The 17,943-nt window shown below is 40.5% G+C and overlaps 1 protein-coding gene across 6 annotated transcripts in view; it reads left to right on the top strand.

Moving 5' to 3' along the window:
- ZBTB44 (zinc finger and BTB domain containing 44) overlaps window positions 1-17,943 on the top strand; it is a 41,092-nt gene that overhangs the window by 9,688 nt on the left and 13,461 nt on the right. For 5 of the 6 annotated variants that reach the window (XR_009450093.1, XM_059676522.1, XM_059676523.1 and 2 more), the window contains exon 2: window positions 12,122-13,195. Coding sequence is in view for 5 of the 6 variants with exons in the window: in XM_059676522.1 (XP_059532505.1) it covers window positions 12,178-13,195 (1,018 nt within the window). In the remaining variant the exon portion in view is untranslated. Of the gene's footprint in view, window positions 1-3,704; window positions 3,729-12,121; window positions 13,196-17,943 lie in introns of all 6 variants that reach the window. The other variant, XM_059676521.1, reaches the window with a different exon arrangement.

Below are 17,943 nucleotides of genomic sequence, written 5' to 3'. Positions count from 1 at the left end.
TTTGAAAGATAGCAAACATTCAGATGGAATTGTCTAGCACTCCAGCTAGTCATTAGAGGCCCAGAATTACAGTTCAGGAAGGATGATGGGGTTAGAGATTCTAGATGAATGTAGCCAGAGGTGATGATAGAGTCAGAGATCTGTCAATAAGCATACTTCATCTATTCCTCATTACTGTATCATGTTCTTCTGTATATAACATATGCTAGGCATTGGGCACGTTCCATATACAGACTCTTCCTGGCTTATATGGCTGACTTAAATTTTTTTGATTTTATGATGGTGTGAACGTAATACGCATTCAGTAGAAATCGTACTTTGAATTTTGATTGTGCTAGTGATAGGCAGTATGATACTCATAGTTTGTTTTTCTAGGTTTTCTGGCCTAATAGTAATTTCTTTTTTTCAAACATCATTTTGTTGTAAAATTTTCCTGACTTTCTGTCAGTTTGACAATTTAGAAATGTGTTTACTATAGCAAGTCATAACTTTCCCAACCCAAATCTGTTTATTTTTATTTGAATAAAAGCAACTTGTCATTTTCAGGATAGTTTATTACTAGTTTGAATAGACATTCTAGAAATAATATAACTTTTATTGTAATAAGAGGAATTGTTCCTGTATGGAAACAAAATTGTATTCACACTATTAACAAATCAGTGGAAAGAATGTTTGTTGTAATTTAGTAAGAGTACTGGCTCCAGATCCTATTTTTAACTAATTCTTGAACAAAAGCGGTGGACTCCAAGAATCAAATAACCTGGGCTTTCCTCCCATCTTCCATGAAGTTATTGACTTGGTTAGCTTTTCTTGGCTCTTTATAGTACAGTATCTAGTACCTGATAAATGTTGCACTAAACTTCTCTTAAACTATAAAATTCAAGTCCTTTCATTCTGTTTCTGAGGGATTTTTCCAATTGCAGAAAACATTGCCTCTTTATAGTCTTTTCTTCTATCCTTTATCTCTTTAACCTCCAAGAGAGTGTTCAAGCTATGAATAGTAATATCTATTGTATAAGAGAATGAACACTCAGTCCCAGAGGCATACCTCACAGTCTGACATACAGTTCCTCTGGAGATACTTAATACAGTATTGGCTATCGACACAATGTTTTCCCATAGTTGTCTGTATCTTCACAGACTGGTAATTCCCAGAGTTCTGTAGGAGGAAGTCCTGGTCTTGAGCAGCTTTAGTCAGGGCCCTCAAAGGAGCATATCTTTCCAGGGGTTTTGTGATTGGTGTCTTTTATCAGTTGTGAGTTAAAGCTAGAGCTTAAAAAGTGGGGCTTCCATAGCTTAATTGCCGCAACTTATTTTAAAGAACCATTACTAATGTACAGGACCATTAATAGTTGTGGCAATTATGAATCATTGAAGTATTTGTCATTGTTAGTTACTTCAGTTTCATTTTATTCATGAGTACATTTATAATGAGAAGGATGAGTAAGCAAAGTGTGAATTGTACATTCATATTGTCTATGAGCAAGAATGATAGGATGAAAAAATTTACAGTAACAATATACAATGTAATTCTGTAAAATTTACCTACATATTTGCTGCCTTTTAAATATTATCTGTGGAGTAGAGAATCGGAAGAAAAAACAATCAAGATCCCTTCTCAGTATCAAAGCCTAATTTTTTTAAAGTGCAATTGGATGCATTTGTTTTCTTTATATAAAAACTAGAGGCCTGGTGCATGAAATTTGTGCGGGGGGGGGGGTCTCAGCCCCCTGCACCCTCTCCAATCCAGGACATCCCTCTCACAATCTGGGACCGCTGGCTCCTAACCGCTTGCCTGCCTCCCTGATCACCCCTAACCACCTCTGCCTGCCGGCCTGATTGCCTCCTAACTGTTCCCCTGCTGGCCTGATCGCCCCCTAACTGCTCCCCTGCCCACTTGATTACCCCTAACTGCCTCAACCTCTGTCACCGCAGGACGTCCAGAAGGTTGTTCAGTCTAATTAGCATAGTATGCTTTTATTTGTTTAGATAGATGAAAATTTTTGATATGTTTAAATGGATTAATTTATTTCTTATACACTTTGTAAAATCCTTTAGGGAACATCGTGCCTAAATTAAGTCTGTGGTGATGTTTGCATTTGTTCCTTGCAGTTCTTTTGAGTGTTGTCAAAATCTGGCCGTGCCAATGAAAAAGTTTTGGAAATAGGTAATGGTGCTGGCTGCACAACAGTGTGAATGTACTTAATACCACTGAACTGTACACTTAAAAATGGTTAGGAAGGCAAATTTTATGTGATATATATTTATACAATTTTGTTTTAAAATCTGCCTTGCCCATGTAGGTATATCACACATATGAACATCATCTGTTGTGTGTCAGGGTAAATTAATTAAAATACTGATGACAGTTGCCAACATAGAAAAGAGAAATATGAACAGTTTGAAGTGGTAACCACCTATAATCAAGATGATATTGCAAAACATTAGAATTTTATGATTGTGATGGCCTCCATCAAATGATTAAGTATTAGAAGGCAATGGAACTAAATGGCCTCCAATACTTCTCTCTACCTGGAGATTCTTTGAACTTGTTAATAAACCTTGCTTTTATTAGTTAAATAAGGGATTGAAAACTGTGGGAACAACCCAGCCTGGCAGGTGTGGCTCAGTGGTTGAGCATCAACCTATGAACCAGGAGGTCCCAGGTTCGATTCCCTGTCAGGGCCTGGGTTGTGGGCTTGATCCCCAGTGTGGGGTATGCGTGCAGGAGGCAGCCAGTCAATGATTCTCTCTCATCATTGGTGTTTTTTGTTTGTTTGTTTTAATATATTTTATTGATTTTTTACAGAGAGGAAGGGAGAGGGATAGAGAGTTAGAAACATCGATGAGAGAGAAACATTGACCAGCTGCCTCCTGCACACCTCCCACCGGGGATGTGCCCGCAACCAAGGTACATGCCCTTGACCAGAATCGAACCTGGGACCTTTCAGTCCACAGGCCGACGCTCTATCCACTGAGCCAAACCGGTTAGGGCATCATTGGTGTTTCTATCTCTCCCTCTCCCTTTCTCTCTGAAATTAAAAATATGTATATTTTAAAAATAAGAAACAGCCCTAACCAGTTTGGCTCAGTGAATAGAGCATCGGCCTGTGGACTCAAGGGTCCGAGGTTCGATTCCGGTCAGGGGCATGTACCTTGGTTGCAGGCACACCCCCAGTGGGGCGTGTGCAGGAGGCAGCTGATCGATGTTTCTCTCTCGTCGATGTTTCTAACTCTCTATCCCTCTCCCTTCCTCTCTGTAAAAAATCAGTAAAATATATTTAAAAAAAAAAGAGAAACAACCCAAATGTCAACAACAGATGAATAAACAAAATATAATACAATGGAAGCCTATTGTGTAGTCTTTTAAAAAGAATAAAATTCTGCCTTGGCCGGTTGGTTGGAGTGTTGTTCCATACACCAAAAGTTTGCGGGTTCCATTCAATAAGGAACTGCCATTTGACCCAGTGATCCTGATTTTTTAAATTTAAATTTCCTATTGTTCATTGCTACTATATAAAAATACAATTGACTTCTTTATGGTAGCCTGTATCCTATCACTTACTAGCTCTAGGAGGGTGTTGTTTTTAAGATTCTTTGGGTGTAGATAATCATTGCTAAGTAGGAACAGTTCATATATTTTTTTCCTTTCCAATACATATATACACCTTTTGTTTCCCCCCCTTTTTTTCCCTGATCTTAAGGGGAAAGCATCCAGTGTTCATCCAGTAAGTTTGTTACTAATATTTTGTTGAGGCTTTTCACAACTGTGTTCACAAAGGATATTGTTGTGTAGTTTTCTCTTTTGTACTGATTTGTCTGGCTTTGATATCCGATTACTGTTGCCCTCATAAGATGAGAAGTGTTCTTTTATTTTCTGGAAGAGATTATATGGTTGTTGTTTGGTAGAATTCTGTAGTGAAACTGTCTAGGTCAGGGGTCCTCAAACTATGGCCACATGCAAATACAAATATTGTATTTGATCCCGTTTTGTTTTTTTAACTTCAAAATAAGATATGTGCAGTGTGCATAGAAATTTGTTCATAGTTTTTGTTTAAACTATAGTCCGGCCCTCCAACTGTCTGAGGGACAGTGAACTGGCCCCCTGTTTAAAAAGTTTGAGGACCCCTGGTCTAGGTCTTGAAGATTTCTTCTTTAAAGGATTTTAGTTATGAATTCAGTTTTTGTAATAGTTATAGGATTATTCATTCAGGTTATGTATTTCATCTTGGTTGAATTTTGTGTGTGCTTATCCTAAGTATTGGTCTATTTTATCTTTATTGTCAACTTTATGTGTGTATAGTTATTTGTAGTATTCTCATTATGCTTTTTTAAAAATATATATTTTTTTATTGATTTCAGAGAGGAAGAGAAAAGGAGAGATAGAGACATCAATGATGAGAGAGAACCATCGATCGGCTGCCTCCTGCACACCCCACACTGGGGATCAAGCCTGCAACCCAAGCATATGCCCTGACCAGGAATCGAACCGTGACCTCCTGATTCATAGGTTGACACTCAACCACTGAGCTACACCGGCTGGGCTTGTTATGCTTTTTATATCGGTAATGTGTTAAAGAAAAAACACACAACAACCATAAATTTTGAAAAGATCTGGTTGGTCATATTCAGCAATTCATGAATCTGGCAGCATCCAGTCTAGAGATAGAGTGGAGCTCTCAGAGAGTCATATAAAGTGAGAGGCTTATAGACCAAAGTGAGTAGGAGTAAGGAAGTTACACTGGGCATTTGCTGGTTGGGTAGGGCAGGGTTACTTTCCTTATATGGAGAGAAGAGATGTCTTGCAGTCCAGTTAGGTAACTTGTACTGAGCAAGCAAGTGCTGACTGTTTGGCTTAGGCCTTTCTTTTCTTGGAGAGCCAATCATAGAAACCTAGTTAAGTTCCAGTTTGTTGAACTTATCATAAGTGACTCCATCTTGATCCTAGTCTGGACACTTCCACAATTGATAATACCCTCTCATTCCTGTTGTCAGTTTTTCTTCAATCTTGCTAGAGCTTTATCAGTTTTATTAATCTTCTTAAAGACCAAACGTTTGGGGTTTTTTCTGTTTTTATTTTCAATTTTATCTTTCTGTTTTTATTCCTACTTGGTTTGGTTTTTTGTTCTTTTCTAGCTTTTTGTTGTTAATCCTCACGGGAGGGAGGGGGGAGAGAGAGACAGACAGACATCGATTGGTTGGCTCCTACATGCACCCCAGGCAGGGCCAGGAATCTAGACCCTGACCCTTCGGTTCACAGACTGGCACTCTAACCAGTGAGCACACTGGCTAGGGCTTTTCCAGCCTCTTAAGGTAGAAGCTCTAGATTACTGATTTGAGACCTTACTCATTTTGTGATACAAGTGGGTGTTTTTTTTTAATATATTTTTATTGATTTCAGAGAGGAAGGGAGAGGGAGAGAGAGATAGAAACATCAATGATGAGAGAGAATCATTGATTGACTGCCTCTCAAACGCCCCACACGGGATCTGGCCCACAACCCAGGCATATGCCCTGACCGGGAATCAAACCAGTGACCTCTTGGTTCCTGGGTCAATGCTCAACCGCTGCGTCACACCCGGCTGGGCTGATACAAGTTCTTAATGGTGTAAATTTCCCTCTAAGGGGGTTTTGCATTCAATTCTAATGTAGGAGGAAGGGTTCCCACAACAAAAAGCAATTCTTTGACACCAGTTGGGTGTTTTACAGTCTAACTGAATTCTGACACTATCTGAAGATAGCATCAGCCTCTTAAGTTAAGGGGTTAGTCCGGCCGTGGGCAAACTACGGCCCGCCGGATCCGGCCTGTTTGAAATGAATAAAACTAAAAAAAAAAAAAAGACCGTAACCTTTTATGTAATGATGTTTACTTTGAATTTATATTAGTTCACACAAACACTCCATCCATGCTTTTGTTCCGGCCCTCTGGTCGAGTTTAAGAACCCATTGTAGCCCTCGAGTCAAAAAGTTTGCCCACCCCTGGGTTAGTCCTACAAGACTGCTGCCCTCTCACCCTTACTGATCCATAGGTCACAAGTTCAGGTTTATCACCTGATCTTATGGACCAGCTATAGATTGAAGGTTCCAACAGCTCCCTCCTTGGGTTTAATTAATTCGCTAGAGCAGCCCATGGAACTCAAGGAAACTTTCTACTTACTAGATTACACACACACACACACACACACACACACACACACACATATGTATATGGCTGATGTGCTAAGTGTTCGTCCAGCTGGTCGCTATGACATGCACTGTCCATGAGGGGGTAAATACTCAAACCAGGAGCTGCCATGATGCACACTGGCCATTTACAGAGAAACAGCACCACGGACCTGGCACCCGGAAAGCAACATTTGGCTTCCCCCAAGTGGGACACAGGCCCCACCACCACCCCAGAGCGACAGCCCACCAAATCGCAGGCAACGCTACCAAGACCCCATGGCGCAAAATGCAACCCAGCCTGGAGTGGTCTCTGTGGACGCCGGGTAATGACGTCACGTAGCAATGCCCGGCTTCCTCTCCCTAGCAACTAGCCTCCTTGGAGTTTCTTCAACCCAAGAACCCAACTTGCTTTATAGCCAGGTGGAAACATTTTATACTTTAATCAAATGTCTGTGAAGTGTTTTCCTATGCTTCATCTCATTTGATCCTCACAGAAGTCCTGGAGTAGGTAGATAGGATACTCGGTTTCTTTTCATTGGCCGGAAAACGGAGATTTAGAAAGCTTAGAAACTTGACCTGACTGAAAAGAAGTAAGAAATGGTGGACCTTGAAAATGACCAGGTTTTCTCACTGCGCAGAATATAGTCAAACACTGCTGCAGTTTAATATTTTACCCTTTGTTCTCCCTGTGTGATCTATAGTAATAAAAGCACAATATGCTAATTAGATCGGACTTCCAGATGTCCTTTCTGATGAAGCTGTGGAGACAGGGGCCGAGGCAGAGGCAGTTAGGAGTGATCAGGTAGGCAGGCAGTGGTTAGGGGCAATCAGGCAGGCAGGCAGGGAACAGTTAGGAGCCAGCGGTCTCTGATTGCAAGAGGGATATCCGACTGCCAGTTTAGGTCTGATCCCTGACCGGCTGTCAGACATCCCCCGAGGGGTCCAGATAGCGAGAGGGTGCAGGCCAGGCTGAGGGACTCCCCTCCGTGCACGCATTTTGTGCACCGGGCCTCTAGTCTACAATAATAACCTGCTTCGTGTTGATCTTTACTGCTTTGTTGCTGACAGTTACCTGAAAGAGAAGTTGGGATGCTTCACTGGGCTGGAAAAAGTTCAGTTAAATCAGAAAGCAGGTCTAATTAAGCAAGTTTATTCTATATATATAAAAGGCTAAGTTGACTCTCGCATACTCTATACATATAAAGCTCGCACTGGCGCCAATTGCATGCATGTGTTTCCATCTATCATTGTCAACTATGAATTTGGTTGACACTTCTATTATAGAGAAAGGGCAAATAGCGATATTAAAATATTTCTTCTAATTAATTTCCTTTCAATGTGAATGGATCCGTGCACCATGCCACTGGTTTATTATAAAAGACTATAACTCAGGAGCAGCCAGATTGAAGAGATGCATATGACAAAATATGGGGAAAGGGCATGAAGTTTTAATGTCTTTTCCAAGTGTGCTGCTCTCCCCAAATCTCCAAATGTTGAACTATCCAGAAGGTCCGTGAACTCTATCCTTTGAGGGTTTTATGGAAGCTTGATTACATAGGCATGATTGACTCAGCCTTCATTCTCCCCCACATCCCCAGAGGTGAGAATGGAAGTTTCAACATTCAGGTTATATGATTGGTACTCTTGTCAACCAGCCCCCATCCTATACTAGTAGATGTTCCTTCCAAGAGTCAATTAATTGACATTACAGAGACATCTTTGCTGCTGTCATCACTTAGGAAATTCCAGAGGACTTAGGAGCTCTATGCCAGAAATAGGGATAAAGATGCAATATATTTATTATAAATCATAGTATCACACCCCCTAAACACTTACATTAGTTGCATCCCATAAATTTTGACATCTTTTTGTTCAGTTTAACATTTTCTAACTTCTCTTGAGTCTTGCTCTGTGATCCATGTATTATTTAAAATTTCCAAGTGTTGAGGGATTTTTTTAATCTTTCTGTTATTGATTTTTGTTTGTTTCATTCTATTTAGGATCAGAGTCCATACTTTGGAAACAATATGCATTCTGTCAGTGACTAGAATTCTGTATAATAAATGCCTAATATGCAAATTTCCCCCTTAACTGGGAGCTCGACCAGGGGGCAGGGCCGGCTGGCCAGCCAACCACCTACGGCCCCTCCCCCCAATCAGCCCCAATTGGGGTGGGTTGGCAGGACCCCACCCATGCACAAATTTGTGCACCAGGCCTTTAGTATTCTATAAATGTCAGTTTTATTCAGTTGGTTGATGGTGTTTAGTTCTGTAGCTTTCTTAATCTTCTGTCTACTAGTTCCATTGATGGCTGAAACAGGAGTGAACAGGAGTGTTGAAGTCTCCAAATAAAAATTGGGACTTGCCTATTTCTTTTATTTCTGTCACTTTGCTTCGTGTGTTTTGAAGCTCACTTAAAGAGTATATACATTTAGAATTGTTTTAATTCTGGATGAATTGAACACTACCATCTTTCTTTTGATTTGTATTTGAATGGTGTGTTTTATTCAGCCTTTTCCTTTTAAACTACCTAAAATATATTTGAAATGAGTTTCTTGTAGGCAATAGTTTATTTGGGTTGTGGTCTCTCACTCTCAATCCACTCTGACATTGTCTGTTTTAGTTGGTGTGTTTAGGCCTTTTACATTGAATGTAACAAATCATTACAATTTAGAGGTAAGGCTCTTTTCTTTCATTTATTCCCCCAGTTATAGAACCTTGAGCACAACACACTGAGAATACTGTGACCTTAATCATATTTGTCCCAGCTTATGAAATGAATCCATTTCAGACAAGTGACCACAAAACAAATAGCTCCTAATCTTTTTCCAAAACAACATCATGTATAGAACTTCAGAGCAACAGGTACTCTCAAGAACAGTAGTAGTTGTGTTAAGCATGTGTACTATTCCATAAGTGATTTGGAATCAAAGGGGGGGTGGAAGGCAACTATTTCTGAATTCATCCCAAGTTTTGCCACAATGTATGATATTTTGGTATTTCCAAATTATTAGTCTGTAATATTTTTATTATAGACTGTATAATGAGACTAAGTTTCCATAGCTATGTGTTGGGAAACTCATGTAATAAATACATGGCATATAAGGCATTTTCCCATCTAACTTCATCTTTCTCTTATCCCATGCCTCCAGTTATATCAGACTTTGTACCATACCCGTATAACTATTGTATTGAACAAGTTTGACTTATGCAAGATCCTCAGAACCCATTTTATTTTTGTCTTTCACTTCAATGTCAATTCCACTGTCCACTTGTTTATTCTGCAGAGTTCTCCCTCCAACTCTTTGAAGGGCAAGTCTTAATAACTTTGCTGATCGCTTTCAGGAAATAACATTATTTTCAAGAACTTGATTCAGAGTTAAAGCTTTCCCTCCTTGCCCACCTCAGGCTCCCTACCAGCTGAGGGAGGAAAGGAGAGGGGGGGAGAGGGAGAGGAGAGGGAGAGAGAAACATTGATATGAGAGAGATACATCAATTAGTTGCCTCCTGCTTGCCCTTCGTTGGGGATCAAGCCAGCAGTCTGAGTATGTCCCCTGACCAGGATTCAGACTGGCAACCTCTTGGTTCATGGTTTATGCACAACCACCGAGCCACACTGCAGCCACTAAAACCCTAATATGCTGATAACTTTTTTATTTAGATATAATTTACAAAAGCATTCCCCCAAATTGCTTTGTTTTGCATTTATTACAGTACCAACTATATTTTGTAGTTACTTAACTTAGATACAGTAATTGGCGTACATAGCTGTATGTGTTTGCATTGGAAAAGTACTGTGTTTTAAGAGTCAGAAGACCCAGATCCAGATTTGGTTGTCATTTGTTAGTCACTTAACTTATCTGAGTGTTAGTTTTATCCTTGACAAAGGGCTAATATAAGCCTCCCTGATTTCACATAGAAGGTATAAAAAGTGGTTACGGGGAGGTACTATAAAAACTGAAGCATAATTAGATTGCTACATTAAAAGTATTTGAGGATTTTAGTTATTTATGTTTTTAGTAAATAAATGTAAAATCTGATATTGGCAAACCAGTTGTCCTTTTATTTTAAGGAAAATCCAGTCAGTTGATTGATTACTAAAGTTTTTTTTTACATAAATTTACTTCTGAAAAGGTTTTATTGTATTAGTTACCTAAATAACAAAATAACTGCTTTTATTTGTTGAGCATTCACAAAGGGCTAAATACTGTGCAGTTACTACATACATTGTTTCACTTAGTTCTCATAACAACCATTGAGGAATTGTTGAGGACAGAATCTAGGCCTATCACATTCTAAAACCTCCCGGTGAAGAGCGAAGGCCTGGGTTCCGGGCACAGGAGGAAAACTGGTGCCAGCAGCCAGAGGAAGGGGCCCCCAGACTGCGAGAGGGCACAGGCTGGGCTGAGGGACCCACCCGAGTGCACAAATTTTTGTGCATCGAGCCTCTAGTCCTATATGATAAAAGCCTAATATGCAAATTGACCAAATGGGGGAACAGCTGGTCGCTATGATGTGCACTGACCACCAGGGGGCAGACACTCAGCGCAGGAGCTGCCCCTAGCCCACAGGCCCCAGGCCAGCCAAGGCAGGTGCCAGCAGGGGCCCCCTGATCACTGGCCAGGCCTAGGGACCCTACCTGTGCCTGAATTTCATGCATTGAGCATCTAGTTACATAATAATACAGGTATAAATGCATCTTTAACACATCGTATGTGGGAAACGTATTTATACATTTTACGTATTTATACGTTCTACCAGTGTAGTAGAGCGCGGGACACATATTAATACGTTTTTTATAGACTAGCGGTAGAATGCGGGTAACATATAAATACGTAAACTAAAGTTATCGTAATTTTACTGAACGCTGCCATATGCGCAAAAAATTAGCAAAAATGGCCAGTGCCACCTGTTAGCACGCGATAAAAACTACCCACCAACAATGTGTTAAGAATTAGTGTTTTTAAACTTTTGGCTAAATACCCAGAAGTGAGCAGTATTACTGGGTCATACGGAAGTTCTGTTCTCAATATTTTGAGGAACTTCCACACAGTTTCCCATAATGGCTGTACCAATTTAAATTTCCACCAGCAGTATGCGAGGGTTCCCTTTTCTCCACATCCTCTTCAATACTTGCTGTTTTGTGTGTGTTTTTTTGTAATAATAGCCGTTCTAATAGCTGTGACATAGTATCTCATTGTGGTTTTGATTGGCCTTTCCCTAATAAGTAATGATGTTGAACATCTTTCCATAGATCTGTTGGCCATCTGTATGTCTTTGGAAAAGTGTTCAGGTCATCTTTTTAAATCAGATTTTGTTGTTTAGTGGTATGCGTTTTGTCTATTTTGGATATTAGTCCCTTATTGGAAGTATCATTTGCAAATAATCTTCTCTCATTTGGTTGACTGCCTTTCTGTTCTGTTGATGGCTTCTTTTGCTGTGCATTCTTTAGTTTGATGTAGTCCCATTTATTTATGTTTGCTTTTTGTTCCCCTTGCCTTTGGAGTCCAGTTCACAAAAACATCTCTGAGACCAACATCCATAAGCTTAGTGCTTATGTTTCATTTTGTTCATTTTATTGTCAAGCCCTACATTCAGATCTTTAATTCATTTTGAGTTAATTTTTGTGTACAGTGTAAGATCATAGTCTAGTTTGATTCTTTTGCATATGGCTGTCCAATGTTTCCAACGTCATTTATTGAAGAGATTTTTCCTTTATTGCCTATTCTTGGCTTCTTAGTTGAAAATTCGTTGCCCATATATGTGTGGAGGAATGTTTATTATATTCTCTACCTTGAACTTTCTCACTGCCATCTTTTAGCTTTTTGATTTAGCATAGTGGCTACATGAAAACTATCTAAATTACCTATTATGATTATAGGTAATTATCATAAATAATTATCATAGTTAATTGACTACTGAACTATCAATTAATGCTTATTTTATGTATTTTTTAGGTCATTCCTGGTTCATTTGCATCCCTGAAGAGCATCTGTAGAAGAGGAAGGAAAAGATGGGTGTGAAAACATTTACTCATAGCTCTTCTTCCCACAGTCAGGAAATGCTTGGAAAGCTAAACATGCTGCGAAATGATGGACATTTCTGTGACATCACTATTCGTGTCCAGGACAAAATCTTCCGGGCACATAAGGTGGTACTAGCAGCTTGCAGTGATTTTTTTCGCACTAAACTTGTAGGCCAAGCAGAGGATGAGGACAAGAATGTGTTGGATTTACATCATGTTACAGTGACTGGTTTTATCCCCCTTCTAGAATATGCTTACACAGCCACTCTGTCAATTAACACAGAAAATATCATTGATGTGCTGGCTGCAGCCAGCTATATGCAAATGTTCAGCGTTGCTAGCACCTGCTCAGAGTTCATGAAATCAAGCATTTTATGGAATACACCCAACAGCCAACCGGAAAAGGGTCTCGATGCTGGACAAGAAAATAACTCTAATTGCAATTTCACTTCTCGAGATGGAAGCCTTTCACCCGTGTCGTCAGAGTGCAGCGTGGTAGAAAGAACCATTCCCGTCTGCAGAGAATCCCGGAGAAAGCGCAAAAGCTACATCGTTATGTCTCCCGAAAGTCCTGTCAAGTGCAGCACACAGACAAGCTCCCCCCAGATACTGAATTCTTCAGCTTCCTACTCAGAAAATAGAAGTCAACCAGTTGACTCTTCTCTAGCTTTTCCCTGGACTTTTCCTTTTGGGATTGATCGGAGGATTCAGCCTGACAAGGTTAAGCAGGCAGAAAACACCCGGACTTTAGAACTGCCTGGCCCATCTGAGACGGACAGAAGAATGGCTGATTTTGTGACTTGTGAGAGCACAAAAACGACCTTGCCTCTGGGTACCGAAGAAGATGTCCGGGTGAAAGTAGAAAGGTTAAGTGATGAGGAGGTGCATGAGGAAGTACCCCAGCCCGTCAGTGCGTCTCAGAGTTCACTGAGTGACCAGCAGACAGTGCCAGGAAGTGAACAAGTCCAAGAGGACCTTCTGATTAGTCCACAGTCTTCCTCAATAGGTACCGTGTTTTCTGTTTCTCATGTTGCTATAATCAAATCAGTTCAAGCATTTTTAAGTACTTACTAGATTAAAGTTTTGTTCTGGGTCATATAGGAAATATTGGGAAGAATAAAGCATAACTGGATTTTTGTTTTTAGATGTTGCCACTAGTACTATAATTTTTTTAATAAGTTACGCATTGGGAAAGAAAAATAGTTGAACAATGCCTGATGGGACAAAGATACATACAGGTACACATGAAAGAATTATGAATTACCTCCAATGCAAAAAAAAACACCCAGTTTTTAAAAAGTCCAGTTAGTGTTTTATTCTTTATTAGAATATTTACTGAAAACGTAACATGTGCCAAGCATTGGGGATACATGGTTTTAAAAGGGGGGGGGAGGGGTTAAGCCCTAACTGGTTTGGCTCAGTGGATAGAGCATCGGCCTGCGGACTGAAAGGTCCTAGGTTTGATTCTGGTCAAGGGCATGTACCTTGGTTGTGGGCACAGCCCCAGTAGGGAGTGTGCAGGAGGCAGCTGATCGATGTTTCTCTCTCATCGATGTTTCTAACTCTCTATCCCTCTCCCTTCCTCTCTTTAAAAAGTCAATAAAAATATATGGAAAAAAAGGGGGGGTTAATAGTCTAATTGAGGAATTAGATGTGTAAATCAATGGTTAGTGTTAGGCAAGAGATATGAACCAAGTGTTATGGGTTCACAAAGAAAAAAAAAAGTTAATGCTGGGTATTTTTACCTTGGATGTTAAGTGGGAGTTTGCCCAGACAAGGGAATGACATTTCTTTGAAAATGTATCAAAGCATGGAGGTGTGGAAGAATCCTGTATAATAAAACCCTAATATGCAAATTGAAAGGCAGAATGACCTGACACTATGATGCGCACTGACCACCAGGGGGCAGATGCTCAATGCAGGAGCTGCCCCCTGATGGTCAGTGTGCTCCCACAGGGGGAGTGCCACTCTGCCAGAAGCCCGGGCTCACAGATGGCGAGCACAGTCAGTGGTGGCGGGAGCCTCTCCCACTTTCATGGCAGCACTGAGGATGTCCATCAGTCGAACATCCCCTGAGGACTCCCTGACTGTGAGAGGGCGCAGGCCAGGCTGAGGGACACACACCCCTTCCCTCCCCCCCCCCCCCCCCCCCGCACGAATTTCATGCACCAGGCCTCTAGTACAGCAGTTTCCAACCTGTGGGTCACAACCCCTTTGGGGGTCAAACGACCCTTTCACAGGGTTCGCCAAAGACCATCGGAAAACACATATAATTACATACTGTTTTTGTGATTAATCACTATGCTTTAATTATGCTCAATTTGTAACAATGAAATTGGGGGTCACCACAACATGAGGAACTGTATAAAGGGTCGCGGCATTAGAAAGGTTGAGAACCACTGCTCTAGTAGAAAATAATAGGAGGTAAGATAAAATGAGTGGTTGAGAGCATGTTGTGAAGAGCTTTGAACACTGGTTTCAGTTAGGATTGCATTCAATGGCTTAAACCAAACAGGATTTTATTTTTTATCGCATAAAATGTTAGGAAATGGGAAGTCCAACCCTTGCCGGGGTGGCTCAGCAGTTAGATTTTACCTGTGGTTTTTGTTGTTTTAAGATTTTTAAAATTGATTTTTAGAGAGAGAGAGAGAGAGGAGTGGAGAGAGAAAAAAACATCGATGTGAAAGTGAAACATCAATCTGCTGCCTCCTGCACATTCCGTATTGGGGATCAACCCTGCAATCCCGGGCATGTTGAATTGGCAACCTTTTAATGCATGGAATAAGCCCAACCAACTGAGCCACACCCGCCAAGGCAGATTTTTACCTGTTCTTTTTAAGTTCTCTTTATTACCATTTGCCCACCAAAAGGCTATAAAATCTAACACCCCCAGTTTAGGGCAAACAGAAGCACTAAATATAGCAAATAGAAAAAATAAGTTTGGGTTGGGTTTTGCTACTCATAAAGGTAACTAACTATCAATATCTGGTAGAGTTCAAGAAAAACTTTTATAAGTGAGAAGGACTTTGTGATATTGTTTCATTATTTATCTTGAAATAATTATCTGTAGCACCAATGACAGACATATAAATAGTTCTAGATAATCCAGTTTATTATCTTAACAAAGAAATTCAGTTTTAACATACAGGTCCTAGAGAGGATTTATCTTACTACCATCAAGGCTTTGGCAGTACATGGAGGTTAAGTGTGTTTATAAGTGCTTTGATAATTATAGTTTTAATTTTTTTTTATTTTTCTTGAAGTTTGTGGATAAAGACAGTGTAGAGTCTTGAGTAAAAGATAAAGCTTATGGAGTTTTGTTTTTGTTTTTAGCAATATCAGTGTAATGTGTGGTTGTGCTACTGGAGAAATAGGTTGGGATTTCCCTAGTCAGGAATACAAAATCTAGTAACTTTTTTCCTGCCATTACAACATAGATCTTTAGCATAAGAAAGCCTCCATACACCCTAGAAATAAATAAATAATAAGCAAACAAACTCATGGCTTCATTGGAGGTAAAGGTGTCCCCTAATGCTTGGTTCCTATCCTTGGTGCCCTCTGTCATTGACAGGGAGGCCATACATTGGAAACATCCACTGCATCAACCCCTTAAAATCCCCACCTCAGTGTTGGTCCAGTGTTGATGATGCATCTCAGATGAACACTCTTGTTCCTGTCAGAACCACCCCCCCTCCCAGATGTCCTCCTGAAAATTATCCTTGGGGAAATTGAGTCAGTTGAAAGATAGTATAACACTTAATGTTACAGTGAGAAAACACGAAAGAAGCAGATGTTGGCCTGGAAGAGGTGCAGTTTTAGATTGAGATGACTCAGGAGAACTGCAATGGCCCATAAGATTATGCTTGTGCCTGCCTACGTGCCCAGGTTGCGGGCTCGATCCCCAGTAGGGAGTGTGCAGGAGGCAGCTGATAAATGATTCTCTCTCATCATTGATGTTTATATCCCTCTCTCCCTCTCCCTCCCTCCTTTTGAAATAAATAAAAACATATATTTTTAAAAAATAACCCTTATGCCCTGGCCAGTGTTGCTGAGTGGTAGAGCATTGGCCCATACACCAAAGGGTATTGGGTTTGATTCCTGCATTGCAGGTTCTTTCCTTACCCCCAGGGTGAGTGTGTGGGAGACAACCAATTGATGTGTCACATCGGTGATCCTCTTTCCCTCTCTCACTCTCCTTACTCTCCCTATGCCTCCCCCTCTTCCTCTCCCTTTCCCTCTCCCTCATCCTTTTCCCTCCCACCCTCCCTTCTACTCTCTAAAAATCAATGGAAATGGTATCAACAACAACAGCAAAAAGAATAATGCTTGTGTAAATTTCTATTTCCAGTGCTTGGCTAAAGATCAGTTGTCACTGATCAGGGACCAGACAAAACCTCCTGCCTGCTTGTGGGCATATGACACCAAATAAGCAAAGTAGTTGTCAGGACTAAGACAAAATTGAAGAAGTCTTTATAAGGCTCTTTAAAAAAAAACAAAAACCAAACTTTTTGGTTAATATGTTTTTATTGATTTTAGGGAGGAAGGAAGAAAGAAAAAAACAAACATCCATCAGCTGCCTCCTGCACGCCCCCTGCTGGGGATAGATCCCACAGACCAGGTGTGTGCCCTGACCAGGAGTCAAACTGGTGACCTTTCAGTGTATGGGATGACTCTCAACCAACTGAGCCACCAGCCAGGGCATAAGATTCTTTTCTAAACATCTTCATTAAAATACATCTTACAGCCTTAGCTGGTTTGGCTCAATGGATAGAGCGTCGGCCTGCAGACCAAAAGGTCCCAGGTTTAGTTCCAGTCAAGAGCATGTACTTGATTGCAGGCTCCTCCCCAGCCCGGGCTCTGGTCAGGGCGTATGCAGGAGGCAACCAATTGATGTGTTTCTCTCACATAGATGTTTCTCTCTGTCTTTCCCTCTCTCTTCCACTCTCTCTAAAAATCAGTGGGAAAATAACCTCAGGTGAGGATTTAAAAAAAACCCCACAACTTAATATTATAAAATTCGCCCATTTAAAGTGTATCCTATAGTAGTTTTAAGTACATTCACAGAGTTGTGCAACCATTCTCACAATCTAAGTTTATGATGTTTTCATCACCCTAAAAAGAAACCATGTGCCCCTGTACAGCAGCTCACTTCTGTCCCACAGCCAGCTTTAGGCAACCACTAGTATACTCTCTATAAATTTGCCTATTCTGGGTATTTCATATAAATGCAGTCATGTAATGTGTGGTCTTTTCTAAGTGGCTTCTGTTAATTTCCATCATATTTTCAGATTTGTCAGCATCATACCTCTCAAACTTTTGAAATGTTTTCACTAATATGGACCTAAAACAAGAGACCTTATGAACTCAGTCTCCAGGCCCAGTTCAGATGGACTAATTGGGCCTGTGTCCATCCTTTCATTTTAATCTATTCCTCTTGGAAACAAGAGTCAACACAATAGGGAGACATCATAGGAGCAGGTATTAGGAGGTTGGGAAACAGTTCCACCAGGGAACAGTGACAAATCTGATTGGATAGCCAAAATATTCCCAAAAGGCTTTTTCTAGGAAAACAAAATATACCCAATACTTCAGTTAAATATTTGAGCTCAATTAGGCCTGAATTTACCTCCCAGCCAAGGGCAGGTTATACCTCAAAAGGAATTTTATTTTTTAATGTTTTTATTTTTATTGCTTATACTATTACAGATGTCCCTATCTCTCTGGCCATCACCGCACTATTGTCTGTCTATGGAT

Source organism: Myotis daubentonii, chromosome 19 (genome assembly GCF_963259705.1).
Source record: "Myotis daubentonii chromosome 19, mMyoDau2.1, whole genome shotgun sequence".
Lineage (NCBI taxonomy): Eukaryota > Metazoa > Chordata > Mammalia > Chiroptera > Vespertilionidae > Myotis > Myotis daubentonii.
Note: the sequence above shows the minus strand (reverse complement) of the source record. Positions and strands in the feature narration are given on the sequence as shown.